Source organism: Prunus persica, chromosome G3, assembly GCF_000346465.2.
Source record: "Prunus persica cultivar Lovell chromosome G3, Prunus_persica_NCBIv2, whole genome shotgun sequence".
Taxonomy (NCBI): Eukaryota; Viridiplantae; Streptophyta; class Magnoliopsida; order Rosales; family Rosaceae; genus Prunus; species Prunus persica.
Genome location: NC_034011.1, coordinates 6,663,685 through 6,677,582, shown reverse-complemented (window position 1 = coordinate 6,677,582; position 13,898 = coordinate 6,663,685). Strand labels below are relative to the sequence as shown.

General features: G+C 36.2%; 2 protein-coding genes across 6 annotated transcripts; both read left to right on the top strand.

The window, feature by feature from the left end:
• Positions 463 to 10,034, top strand: LOC18783852 (PX domain-containing protein EREX). 5 transcript variants are annotated; one of them, XM_007217581.2, is made up of 10 exons: positions 463 to 903; positions 2,568 to 2,678; positions 3,109 to 3,207; positions 4,206 to 4,292; positions 4,871 to 4,979; positions 5,076 to 5,854; positions 7,036 to 7,200; positions 7,293 to 7,535; positions 7,936 to 8,154; positions 9,462 to 10,034. In XM_007217581.2, exons 1-10 carry the CDS (start codon positions 631 to 633, stop codon positions 9,720 to 9,722), a joined length of 2,346 nt encoding a protein of 781 aa, XP_007217643.1. In that variant the 5' UTR covers positions 463 to 630; the 3' UTR covers positions 9,723 to 10,034. The 5 variants fall into 5 exon arrangements, with proteins under 5 accessions (XP_007217643.1, XP_020416100.1, XP_020416103.1 ...); XM_020560514.1 differs by having other exon boundaries at positions 810 to 2,136; positions 2,568 to 2,661; XM_020560512.1 differs by having other exon boundaries at positions 810 to 2,136.
• LOC109948213 (LEAF RUST 10 DISEASE-RESISTANCE LOCUS RECEPTOR-LIKE PROTEIN KINASE-like 2.2) lies at positions 10,702 to 13,072 on the top strand. Its single transcript, XM_020560516.1, has 2 exons — positions 10,702 to 10,990; positions 11,718 to 13,072. The coding sequence occupies exons 1-2, from the start codon at positions 10,900 to 10,902 to the stop codon at positions 12,971 to 12,973; spliced, it is 1,347 nt and encodes a 448-aa protein (XP_020416105.1). The 5' UTR covers positions 10,702 to 10,899; the 3' UTR covers positions 12,974 to 13,072.

The following is a 13,898-nucleotide window of genomic DNA, read 5'->3' as shown; positions in this document are numbered from 1 at the left end:
AAATACAGGGAAGGGAAAGTTCCTGGAAGATGCAAGGAAACTTCCTCTGTGGGCTCCACCTTCAAACTTTTACAACACTAAACTTGTTTTTTTCCTATTTGTTATATTTATTAAAATAAAATATTTTATTATTTTTTACACATGGCATACAGGAGTGGGTCCTATTTGTGCCACATCAACGTTTTAACATAATGTTTTGACAAAGTTAATAATGGGGGGTAAAGTGGAACACGAAATCACGGTCAATGAGATAAAGTGAGTCATTTTAACTTTGAGAGAGTAAATTGAAATTTAATCGAAGTTTCAGAGAATACTATAGTAAATAAGCCTTATATTTATACTACCTTGGCAAGGTGACGCTAAAAATTACTCAAATTTTACTTAAAAAATAACCGAAGTTTAAAACGGCCTGCATTTTTCTCATAAAAATAAAAAGGCGTCTTCCTTATCATTTCAGTTTTTTCTTTTTTTCTTTTCGTTATTTTGTTATGTCATCTTGTTTGATTGAAAGCCCAAAATTATTAGTTGAGAGAGATTTGGAGATCAAATCAAGTTCTTGTTGCAAATCGCAATCTACAAACCAACCTTCAGAGTAAACATACAAGCACAAACGCAAACACCGAATCGAAAATGAATCTGTACGCGCACGACCTCTCTCTCATGGACTTCAACGACTTCAGCTTCTCCGATCCCTTTTCCGATTCCTTCTCCCGTCGCCGTACTCCTTTATATTCTGAGCCCGAAACTGCCCCTCGTCATAACGACAACGATGCTACTGATGCCAGGGGCAATTATGGCAATAAAAGCAGCATCCGGCGCAGTCGTAGCCCTCCCAAGTACCGCCACGACGGCACTTCACCTCTCCCTCTGGGCATGGACTGGAGCCCTCCTCCTCGCAAATGGGTGCTCTATCTTTTCGGTTTTTGATTTTTATGTATTTTTTTTGTTTTGTTTATGCTTCTGTGGAAACCCAGTTATGAAGTTTTAAATTTTTTTATTTAGGGAATTATTGGGTTGGGTTGGAATTTGGTTAGTGGGTTTTGTGAATGTGTTGTTGGAGTTTTTGGTTCAATCTGTTGAATGTTTCAAATTTGATTAATTTCAAGCACTTGATTATGAAGTTAGGGTGACTGAAGCGGCGGTGATAAGCTATAGTCTATGTTGTAAGATATTATCGATCAAGTTAGTTATTTTGTTTCAGCTTTGAAGCTATAAAGAGGACATATGGCAGTTAGTAGTCTAAGCATCAAGAAATTTGTTTATCGAAATATGACAGTATGGAGAGGAGGGGAGGGAAGAAAATTTTGATCCATGCTAGTGATGGAGTGGAAAAGGTACTTTTGGACTTCTGAAAGCCCCAGAAGCATTAACTAGGAAAGACTGCACACAATCAATGAGTATTTTGTCAATAGCTTTATAATGAGTGTAAATTATATGATATGGTTAGTTGGTCTGGGATGGAAGCTTGGGAGAAGAAGTTTTTGGGGGTAGAGCACATTGTTGGCGGAAAATTGGAAGACTGTTTTTGGACGGGGTAAACAGGAAAGGGTAAGGGGAGGATACAGTGGAGGAATTTCGAAGTCCATGCATCAATTATGAAAAGTATATACTATGCAATGAGAGTGAAAGAATTAGGAAGTTAAATTTTTTGCATAGTCTCCAGAGGTAGGAGGAGGGGGAGAATCCTGTGAAGTACCTGTGGAGTGAATCTAGAACCTAAAGAGTTACAGGGATTTGATTGGAAGGACATTTCTTGGAATCTAAACAGTTGCAGATGTTTGTAAATGTGTGCACGAGAGAAGGAAGGAGCAGAGGATCAGCAAAATCTTTGATGGGTGGGGGCAGGGAGTAGGGATAGAAATCCCCAGGAGAATAGAAAGATTCTTTTGACTGGGAAGGAGAATAGAATTGTATTGAAGGAAGTAATATGGTGGGATGTTGCATCATCTATGCACATTTGCACACTGGGAAAAAGAGGGTTATGGAACAGACAATATTGCAGGAATCCTATAAAGTTGATTGTGGGCAGCATGCATCTGAAATTTGAGATTGCAGAGATACTAGATATGATGTTGAGCTGTTATGTAGGATTTTGGTTGTTCACCAACAGAGAGATGAAAACAAGTGTGATAAATGGTATTTAATTTTAGATAATTTTTTTTTCATTCTCACCAAGAAAAAACATGTTCTAGTATAAGTTTTGCTGCATGTATATGCTTCTAAGCTTGAGGTCCAAGTTTAAACATTATGGATTTCTTGAGTATAATAGTACCCAACATGACTAGAAATGATGGTGAATACTTGTGCATGGTAATTGCAAAAGTTTAGGGGTTAGCCCTCCCATGTCTTTATTTTTTTGGGGGTTAGTTGAATTCAGAGCTTCAACTGTGTAGTTGTTACAGTGAATTATGTCTCTGACATGACCAAGTATGCTGTAAGTTAATCAGTTTTGTCAGTATTTGACAGATTTGGCTTTGCAGGCACACAATGGTGCATTTTTTGGGTTTAAATTATTATGTTTCTTTGTCATTTTCCTTATAATAATCTATTTTGGGTTTCAAATGAAGGATGGGCGCGACTCTGTTTGGCCACATAACCCACCTACAGGATGGAGTTACTGTGTCACTATTCCTTCTTGGATTTTCCTGCCCAAATCAAGAGGTTCAGATCCTGTGGTGGTATACTTTATGTGTATTTTTTATTTTAATTAAATTTAGTTTTTACATATATACTTGTTTTCTGTTCTCATTTGCAACAGCATTATATAGAACATAAAACTATTCAGCCTCATTGTTGAGTACCTAAGTTTTTATTTTTAATTTATTTAAATTTTCTTGTGGGCTTACATTTTGTAATTCCCATTGTATTGTGTTTGACATACGAAAACCACTTTGATGGGGTATCACTTTCATTTTAGTAATTATAATCCATGTCACGGCTATTATTATCTAATTTTTCAAAGTTTTGTGACAAAGAATTGCTGGAGATGTTAATGGAATGTTGGTTAGCTTTTTCAATTAGTTCTCTTGTAAAGTTGGATGCGCATTATTTTCTGGTAATTTTGTACCTTTTTTAGTTAACTTCCATTTTAACATTCATAGATAACAGTTTTATAGGGTTCAAGTTGGTGTACAATCACGGGAAGGAATCACCACTACTCGGGGGATATTACGAAGATTTAGCGACTTTTTGAAACTATTTTCTGAAGTAAGTGACATTTCTGTTCATTTATGTAAGTCAGAACTCAGCAGTAAGTAAACAATGTCTATTTGTCAACCTCAAATATATGAAGTGCAAAGGAAGTACAAATGATTTGTGATATTTAGGATTGGTAAGGCAAAATGGTGGGGAAATAGATGATTATGTAATATCCATTACTGAAACAAGCTGGATACAATGGAGACAAGCTTGTGATTTCTTATGTCATAAAAGAGTATTAAATAGTAAATATATAAAAGTGTAGTTCTATTGAATTGCTCTACTTGTTGTTCTTTACGGTTTCTTTTTTATAATATTATTGTTTGTGTTAAAAAAAAGTTATGTTGAATTATCACATGGCTAGTTATTTTCCATGGGACAAAATTTTGGGTATTAAAGGAAAACAAGAGGAAGAGCAAGATATCTATGTAGTGGAAGTGAAAATTTCAATGATTGATTTAAGAAGGACAACTAAAAATCAACGTATTGGAGAAAGATTCTGAGTGGCACCTTTTAGTAATAAGGTAAATGACCAAAGAGCGACGAAGACCAAGACTAAGATTGAAACAAAACTAAATTATCTTAATTTTTTTTGGAGATATATGCATCCCACATGATTGGGACAAGGGTAAGGATGATGACCTTCAAATGTGTCAATTTCTTATCTCTAATTGATATTTCCCTTTCATCTTCAAAATATCTAGGTTTGACTTTCATTATTGCATACTTTATAATTCAGTTCCAATATAACAAGTAGTTAACTTGAATAATAAACATTTAACCCCTTTCACTAGGTATAGACGGCGGAGATCAACACTATGTTGAAGATGCATTAGCTATCCATTTTTAACCTAAGGGTTGAGATGCTATTACTGAACTTAGCTACTTTCTAATCGGAACACACAAGTTTATGAATATGCCTTTTGTGTTTTTGTTTATTGTAGATCTTAGCAATTTCATATTTTGTTGGACTGTTGAGCAATCTCATTGACTATTGTCTTCTGTAGCTTAAAAAGGCGTTCCCTATGAAAGATCTGCCTCCAGCTCCTCCAAAGGGGTTCCTGAGAATGAAAAGTCAGGCACAATTGGAAGAGGTGGGCTCTCTCTCTCTCTCTCTCTCTCTCTCTCTCTCTCTCTCTCTCTCTCTCTCTCTCTCTCTCTCTGTGTCTTGGTCTAAAGTAATGGTGCACCTCTTAGCTTTTTTATTTTCTTTGTAATTAGAAGCAAAATTTAATATAAGCCCTACTTGTTGAGAATGGTGTGATACATTTTGATAAAAATACTCATGGGGAACGCCTTTTTAAGCTACATAAATCCTCATGTCAAAGTTGAGAATCTTGAGATACATTTTGATAAAAGTACTTATTGATTGGATCATTGATTTTCGTTGTCTGTTTGTAGTTAATTGTAGAGGTTACTTATTAAAATAGCCTAATGTCAGTTTGATTGTCGAAAAAGGGTAGAATTTAGGGTTACTCAACACATTCATCAATCGTTATCGTCCCTCTTGCAATTTTTTTTTGGGCATGGTGAGGGTTTTTTTGTTTTGTTTTTGGTTAAAAAAGGAATTGCAGCACGGATGATCATGATTATTGAACATGCTTTTTTCATGTCTGCTTGATTTTTCTGAAGTGTTTATCCTCTCATTCTCAAATTAGTTTGTTTCTTGCAGCGAAGATGTTCTTTGGAGGATTGGATGGAAAAGCTATTATCAGACATTGACTTATCAAGAAATGTATTGGTTGCAACCTTTCTTGAGCTTGAAGCTGCTGCCAGGTCTTGTAGGTGTATCCTTGATGCATCTCAGAGATTAAATTCTATCATGTATTGAATATGTCCATCTGCTTATATTAGTTTTTGGTTGTCATGCTCTTCAGCATTCCAAGAAGTGAATCAGCAAGTTTCAGATGTAAACTCTTCAACTAGTGGTGCAGCTCCATCATTCCTGTTACAAGCTCATTCAGATCTTTCTGTGGTTGCTGCTAGTTCATCTATTACATCAGATTATGGTAATGATACTCCATATGATGAATCTGAGATTGGAACACCAAGGCATGGAGATGATAACCGTGCTAATCCTGGCATGGAGCATTCGACATCTGAACAGGACTTAATTGATTCAATGGCAACGTCTGTCAAGTTTGGCATATTTAACCGGACCTTTGTTCAGGCAAGCCTAGAAAGGCTCTCCAAGCGTCAATTTCCTGGCAGAAGTTATGCCAGTAGTACTGACAGGGACCGAGTAAGTGAGAACAACTCTGATGCCAGACCTCTTCGCATGGATGGAACAGAGTTCTTTTCGGAAATAGAGGATTGCAAGCGGGATGGCCATGCTCGAAGGCTGTCAACGGAGAGTTTTGGAAGTGACTTGAGTTCTGTGAGAGTTAGTGAAACATCTAACTTGGGAGTGGCCAATTTATTTGGTGATAGCTCCCTTGATCTTGCAGAAAGTTCTGAAGCTCCTAATACTTTTGCGAACTCAGATTTAAGGTTTTCAAGGGACTCTCTTGTTGCTCTTCCATGCGATGAGCGACATAAATTAAACAGGGTTCTTACTACAATGCAGCAGAGACTAGCCACAGCAAAAACTGACATTGAGGATCTTATTGCTAGATTGAATCAAGAAGGTGCTGTGAGACAATTCCTCACGACAAAGGTATAATTTTTTATATTTTATTCTGAAACGAAAAGACACAATTTTATTTTATAATAGAAACTGCACAGAAACATGACCGTTAATACGTGCTTGTTGCTACTATGGTACTGATTGACAATTAATTTATAACAGTCAATAAGTTCTTGTTGCTAATATGATATTGATTGACTTCATTTGGGATTGTAGTCTGCTTCTATTCCCAATTTCCCAGCCATTGGGTCCTCTATATTTAGATGGCTGGGGTTGGGTTATCCATTAGTTTCAGTTTTTCCTTTTTTTTTTTTTTTTGAAAGACTTTTATAAGTATTTAAAATTCTTCGTTAATTATTGTTTTTCCATTTGGCAAGTACGCACTATTATTATTCTAGAGGATGTCATGTCTCAGCCATGCATGGAAGTAAGGAATAAAGTGCTGTAAATAAGTGAGTCTGTAACAGCAAAGCCAAACCTAAGTCAGATGCAAAGTCAAAGAATGCGTTAGCAGTTGTTAGTAGTCACAGAAGTGGCGGGGAAGAATGATTGATTCTTTATATAAATGATAGTTACTGTGTAATGGTTACAGATTGAATGAAATTGCAAAATTCAGTTTAGGCCTTCGGAGGGAAGATTATTACCTCCTTCAAAACTCAAGTAGTTATAAAAAAGTTTATTTGAATTGTAGCAGATCATTTTTTTGGGGCTTTTGTTGGACCAGATGAATGGTCTTGAACATGTTTCTCACGTCTGTTGTTTTGTGTTGTTTCTATGAAACAGGCTCAACACTGTATCAAATTTAATGCTTTTGTTTGGAAAAGTAGAATTTGTGACAGGACCTGTTCTTTTGATTGGTGATTTGTATTCATAGTTGGGTATCTGCTTAAGATTTACCTTAAATACTGGTAATGTTTAGTTGGAGTAAAAATGTTTTTCCCTTCGTGATGTCTGAAAAGGGTGCACCAGATACCCAAGTGAATATGTGAGGACTTAGTATTTTCATCTTTGCAACTAAGAATTGACTTATCTTGGTGAAATCTTGGAATTGTATACTGGTTGCATTATAACTTTGCTGATGGATTTGCGAAAGAGAACAAGGAGATTGACACTAATATTTCGAAGTCTTAGTTCAACTTCAATCCCCATAACTACTGGCTGTAATCTATTTCCCTAAAACGTTATTGCCTTACTGGAATTTTCTCTTGCAGGTCAAAGATCTGGAAGTGGAACTTGAAACTACCAGAGAGAATTGTAAAGAAAACATGCAGCAGACGGTGTTAACTGAAAAAGAAAGGTTTACCCATATGCAGTGGGATATGGAGGAACTCCGAAGGAAGTGCTTGGACTTGGAATTACAATTAAAATCTGAGCAGGTTTGTTCCTTTTACTACATTTTTTTCTTCTTAGATTTCTCTGTCATTGAATATCAAGGGCCTTCTGTGGATGACGTGCAAGAATATTCCAGGATGCAAAGGTGCATTCAGAGTCAACAAAAATATCTATCATTCAGGAGAATGATATGTTGCTACAGGAGTTGGATGCCTCTAGGCTGCAACTTGAGAACTTGCAGAAATATCATGAAGAGTTTGAGGCGAAATCAAAGACAGATGTAAAGCTACTTGTTAAAGAGGTCAAATTTCTTCGGAATTCACAATCAGAATTGAAGCAGGAACTCAGTCGATTACTGAAAGAAAAGTTAGAAGTAGAGGTAATATTGTTTCTGCTTCATTTGATTTTTGTTGAGTCCCAAACTTAGAAATTTGAATGATATGTTTTGGTAAACCGTTATTGTTCTTCCTCATATGTGTGAAATTTCTTATGAACGGTAGTTTTCTTAGACTAGGAGACATCCAACTGAATGGGATTCACAAAAGAACAAGGTAGCACTTCTAAAACAAATGGAAAATTAACAAGGACGACACTTAGAGCACATGAATACATTAGCCAAGGCTTTTGGGCATTTGATGATAGGAGATAAGGGTGCTAAGCAGAATTTAGTGTTTCTGTATTCTTCTGGATTTTAGCAGTTTTGGTCATATTGTGCATTTTCTTTAAGGAAAATACAATTTAAAACACTCTAAATATGTTGTTTCGTGTTTATCTTTCAGAGGATTCTTCAAAAGGAAAGGCGAAGAATAGAGGGCGCAAATACTGCTAATGCAAAGTTGTTGCATGAATGTGAAATTCTTCGCAATCGGCTTCAAGAGTGTAGTGTTAATTTCCTTGTTGAAGAGGAAGATAAACTCATTTTGGATACTTCATCCCCATCTGATGCTATAGATTTACTGACAACCTCGGACAATAGAATTGGTCTACTTCTTGCAGAGGTATGTTTGGCACCTTTAGTTCTTTTTGTGGTAATTACATTTTTGGTCTCTGGGGTTAGGGTCGAATTTAATTTTAGTCACCGAAATTTCAATTTCCTGATTTTGGTCACCGTATTTGCAGCTGTTAGCAAATCAGGTCAAATGTTTCAATTCCGTCAGTTTCATTAATTAAAAAATATTTTTTTAATATTAAATTATAAATAAATAAATAAAATAATTACTTTTTTTATAATTGTTGAATCCTCCTCTTTCTCTCTCTTTACCCAACCCCTGGCAGCCATAACCACCCCACCTCAATCTCTTTACCCAACCTCTCAAATTCAATCTGCCATTGGAGCTTCATGATAATTCCCAGAAGCCACATCACCTTCTCTCTCCTCTATCTGTTCCCCCCTCAACAGCCACCCACACCACCCACATCACCTCCCCCACCGCCTCACAGCCATCACTGCCCACCCCATCACCTCCCCTTCCCCACCTCCTCACAAAGGAGTATCGTTCATAATCAAAACCATGATAGATAATTGTAGAAGTATTAGGGTGTGCCATAGCAGATGCGGAAGAGCAAAACGCAGAAAATCTAGTCGAAGAGAGAGAGAGAGGGGGTGGGTTCTGGATTGTATTGGAGTGGGTGTGGGTTTTGGGTTTGAACAAACCCAGTCGAAGAAAGAGAGAGGGGGAAGAGACAGAAAGGGAAGAGAGAGAGAGAGAGAGAGAGAGAGGAGGGGATGGGCACGTGGGTTTTGTTTTTTTTATATTAATATAATAATTTTTAAAATTTTAAATTAATGAAACTGACAGAATTGAAACATTTGACATAATTTGCTAACTGCGGCAAATACCGTGACCAAAATCGAAAAATTGAAATTTCGGTGACCACAATTATATTCGACCCTAACCACAGTGACCAAAAATGTAATTACCCCTAATTCTTTTTCTTGTCTTTTAACTCATTGAGTGACGTATATTAGTAATCTGTATTTATTAGACTGCAAGCCGGCTCATGAAAGTATACTTCTAAAAGTTGAAGGTGATGACTAGCTTTTTTGGTCTCCTTATACAAGTGATCCAAGTACTATAAAATATGATGCTAGAAATGTTGATGAAATATGAGAAGCACCGTGTGGTCCAACATGCGTGACTTTTACTGCTATATACCCATAGCAGTCAAATGCACATCAGGTCTTTTAGTCAATACATATCTAGAATATATGTGTTTACAAGAATGATATATTCTCTTTCCAGTTGTTAGGGTCTTATTTGCTTATAATTTTGGTGTGACCAAATGCTTCACAAAATTGCAACAGGCACAGCTCCTGGCTCAGGACGTCGAAAATGCGGTTATGGCAGTAGACGAAGCTCACAACATCGCTGGCGGTGATAGGATGGCTGATGATGAGTTGAGGAAGATGCTTACAGATCAGTTTGTTGACAGCGCCAGATTAAGGATGCAGGTCAACTCAGTAATCCGTTGCGCTTTAAATGCCGATATAAGAGCTGAAGAAGATGATGATGGAGGAGATACATACTTAAGGAAAACTGTTCTAAGCAAATTCTTGGAAAAATGACATGTGAGTAATATTATTGTAGATCAATATACGAAATGCATACCCAAGTTTTCTAAATCCTTGTATATACAGGTAGAAGTTACCAACACATATGTTCTTTCTAGATTCTAACATATTATCATTCCTCAAGTCAAGCCTATCTCCGATTTCATTGTACAACAGGACACCCTACTTGTGGTTTACTTTCCATAATCCAATTCTTGCCATTTATTGGATAGTTATGAATAAACAATTTGTAAGAATGCATTAGAAAAGGGTGGATGAAAATGTGTGCCACCCTCCTTTTTTATATAATAAAAATACAATCTAAAGTCAAAATATTGTAATATTACGAAAGATCGGGATCCTCTTTTTCTCTGTTAGGATTTGCTTGGCTTTCACTCCAAGCATGCCATGTCATTTAAAACTCATCCAAAAGCTAAAAGCATCCAAAAGCTAAAAGCATCCAAAAGCTAAAAGCGTGACACTGCATTCTTCTTCTCCTATTAAAAAAGTATCAAACTTGCCACTCCATCAGTGTGAGACTTGTTTCCAATAAAGTAGAAAGAAATAGGGTTACTCATCGTCCAAGAAGTCATTAGGTTATTGGCTAAATGAATGTATTAGTATTATGATATGAAGTCAAGTCAATGAAATTGAAAGAAAATAATGAATAAGTTCATCCGGAAGGTAAAGGAGAAACAACAGTTGACTTCGGCAATATAATGGAAATTGCCAATCCACTCGTCCTTGACCTGAGGGGAGACGAGCAGCACCACAGAATCGGGGGGATTGGGTTGTGAGCGTGTGAGTGGGATTGGGGGGAATTTATATCATCATTGAAATTTCTATTTGCAACGTCTTCTTCATCTTTGACCAATTCAAGGTTTGAAAATTCTCTCATACCAGGCGTGTTCAATTCATTCACTTAAGAGCACCGTCCAAATGAGTTTTGAATAGAAATTGGATACTTCCCTCTAATTTCCTCGCAAGTTATCATGAAAACCTGCTGGTTCAAACAAAATTTTGCAAACTGCAGAAGAAAGAAAATCTATATATATATTTGTAAATCTGTTTGAAAAAGGAACAAACAAATAAGCGAAGGTCTCACTTATATCTTAGCTTTCTTTCTGTGTTCACTTCTATCAGCTTCATTTTCTGACATTTCATTCTACGCACCAGAGTTTAGCAGAAAAAAATGAGCTCTGTTGATAGTTTTGGAGTATCCTCAACGTCACCGGACAAAACCTTCAATTCCTCCATGGACAAGATGGTGGCTGCTTCTGTTGGTAATAAAGCTTCAATCCAGAGCAATACAACACATAATTGTTGCCTATGTAGCTAGCTAGCTATTCTTTTCATTTTTACAGTTTCCATTTTCAGAAAACTTGCAAGTGATGTTCTACTTTATATTTATGCTACAACAATCATGTTTTTTTTTTTTTTTTTTTTTCTGCTTTTATGTTACGGCAAGCAAACATGCTTTCATTAATATGATTTATGACATTGACTGCCAAGCAGACAATGCATGTTGTTAATTCAGAGGATATAATGAGTTCAAGTTGTACTAGAAAATCAAAGCACTTAAAATTATAATCAGGATATAATTCAGGGCATGTAATTAAGGCTTGAGAGAAGCACTTGATGAGTTAACGAAGGTATGAGGTAGCAAAATACGGGACTGACTGGTATAATACATATAAAATACATACGTGTCGTAATGTTTCTTCTTAAAAATACGGTGAGAAATTCGGCCATTATATTAAAAGAATTATTAATTTTTTGTCATTTCTAGTCTGTTTTCAATAGTAGGTGAAAAAATACGAATGAAATGAGTGAACAATATGTGTATTATTCATTAAAAAAATGTATGCAAAAAACACATTTTTCTATATAACTGAGAAGTGTATGAAAAATTAAAATAATTTTTAAAAAATACGAACGTACACATATAACACCCAAATAAGTTTTATACAAATATGTTTACATGTTCTCAATTTTGTTTTTCCTTTTCAGTTTCTGGCGTGGTGTTTATCATTGCTGTTGCAGCCATTATATACGCCATTATTAACTGCGCCAAGAAGGCAGGAAGTTTTCCAATCTCTGCTCGGATAGTCAGCAGCGTTGACAGCACCGGCAAGGACTCCAACCAAGTAGCAATAGACGTAAGAGCTGATCAGTTTCCCGTAAAAGTTGATTTTCCAACAACAATCAAAGGGTTTCTTAGCAACATGGCAAGAGAGAAGCCTATAGCTTTCTCACCTAAACAAATTGCAGAGTTCACAAATAATTATAACCCCGCCAACTTGTTGGGTTCAGGTGCTTTCGGAGTAGTATATAAAGGGCTTCTCGTCGATGGAGTGGAAGTGGCTGTCAAGGTCCTTACCAACAATAATAGTGCTAAGATAGTTGAAGAGCAGTTCATGGCAGAAGTTGGCACTTTGGGAAGAATTTGTCACATGAATTTGGTTAGACTTTATGGTTTCTGCTTCGACCCCGAATTGAAAGCACTTGTCTATGAGTACATGGAGAATGGATCGCTTGACAAGTTATTGTTCGACGAGAACAAACAAGTAGAATTGGAGAAGCTTCATGATATTGCAGTACAAATAGCACAAGGATTAGCTTATTTGCATGAGGGGTGTGGAAAAAGAATCATTCATTACGATATTAAGCCCGAAAATGTACTTCTTGATGAGAATTTGAATCCAAAGGTTGCAGATTTTGGCCTTGCAAAGCTTTGCAACAGGGGAAGTAGTCAAATGGTGTTAACCAACGTTAGAGGGACAGCAGGATATGCAGCTCCAGATGTATGGAAGCCTTATCCTGTGACTCACAAATGTGATGTGTACAGTTTTGGTATTGTTCTCTTTGAGATTGTTGGAAGGAGAAGACATCTTGATGTTAATGCAAACGAGTCAAGTGAATGGCTTCCAAAGTGGACATGGAACATGTATAACAAAAATGAATTGGCGGTGTTGGTGTCTCGTTGCGGGATTGAAGAGAAAGACAGGGAAAAAGCAGAGAGGATGTTTTTGGTAGCTTTGTTGTGCATTCACAACTCACCAGAAGAAAGACCTCTCATGAGCAATGTGGTGAAGATGTTGGAGGGACATATGGTGATTCCTCCACCACCTTTTCCATTTGAACATGGGCAATCTCCTCCACGAAATTTATCCCAACGTAGTGGAACAGATGAAGGCTCGGATACTTCTGCATCAAGCACAAAGACTTCCGAAACAAATGAGATTGAGCTAGCTGCAGTTGAATAGGTATAGAGATGGCTTTTCGTACTTTGATGAAATGGTTTCATTTAGCAGTGTTGTAGACTAATGTATTTTAAACGAAAAATATGCATGCTTTTTGTTCTTTATTGTACAAGAAGATTCACCACAGAAACTACAGAATTCATGGCTGTTGTATCCTCAATTTGCTGTTGTACAAGAAAAGGTTGCCATGGAAGTTAAATAGCTTTGAAGAAATACTATAATCCACGACTATTTTTGAGAATCTTCTTAGCAAAACGAGTCATGTAGCCAATCGCAATCGGTTGGGAAGATTAAGACTAACCAGGAATGCTCCAATTGGTATATGCTACTTAGCATTCAGGATTCTTACTATTTTATTCGTACTTTTCACATAAACAAACATGAATAATCACCTCAAGAAAGCGAAGCTATGCTGGGTGAGGCAAACTACAAATAGTAATAAAATAGGTAGTTTTGGGACCACAATATGCCAAAATACTCGATATTGGGTGTATCCAATTCAAACTTTTAATGACTTTTATAGAGTTTAAAAGTTTGGAGGTATTCAATTTAGACTTTTAAAGAGTATTTAAAAGTCTAGTGATATTCAATTATGACTTTTAAAAAGTATTTAAAAGTTTAATGGTATTCAATTATGACTTTTAAAAAGTATTTAAAAGTTTGGCGGTATTCAAAAAGTTAATGACTTTTAAAAAGCTTATTAAATGAATGACTTTTTCATACTTTTAAGGCTAATTATTAAGAGCAAAAGTCTTGCCAATTTACTAGTGACTTTTATCAACTCTATGAAAGTAGTTAAGAATTTGTCATCTCTATAAAAGTCACTCATTTAAAAAAAGTCTTTAAGTATGAATTGGATACACCCCCTAAATATCCTCACAAAACTTTTTGCAAGCATGAAATCAAATTGGTAAATGGCTACAAAAAA

Excerpts from the sequence above, each read along its gene's own strand:
- LOC18783852 (XM_007217581.2), top strand. The coding sequence starts at position 631 with ATGAATCTGTACGCGCACGACCTCTCTCTCATGGACTTCAACGACTTC. Across the intron at positions 3,208-4,205 it reads TTTTGAAACTATTTTCTGAA|CTTAAAAAGGCGTTCCCTAT; the intron begins GTAAGTGACATT and ends TGTCTTCTGTAG. Across the intron at positions 7,201-7,292 it reads TACAATTAAAATCTGAGCAG|GATGCAAAGGTGCATTCAGA; the intron begins GTTTGTTCCTTT and ends AGAATATTCCAG.
- LOC109948213 (XM_020560516.1), top strand. The coding sequence starts at position 10,900 with ATGAGCTCTGTTGATAGTTTTGGAGTATCCTCAACGTCACCGGACAAA. Across the intron at positions 10,991-11,717 it reads GATGGTGGCTGCTTCTGTTG|TTTCTGGCGTGGTGTTTATC; the intron begins GTAATAAAGCTT and ends TTTCCTTTTCAG.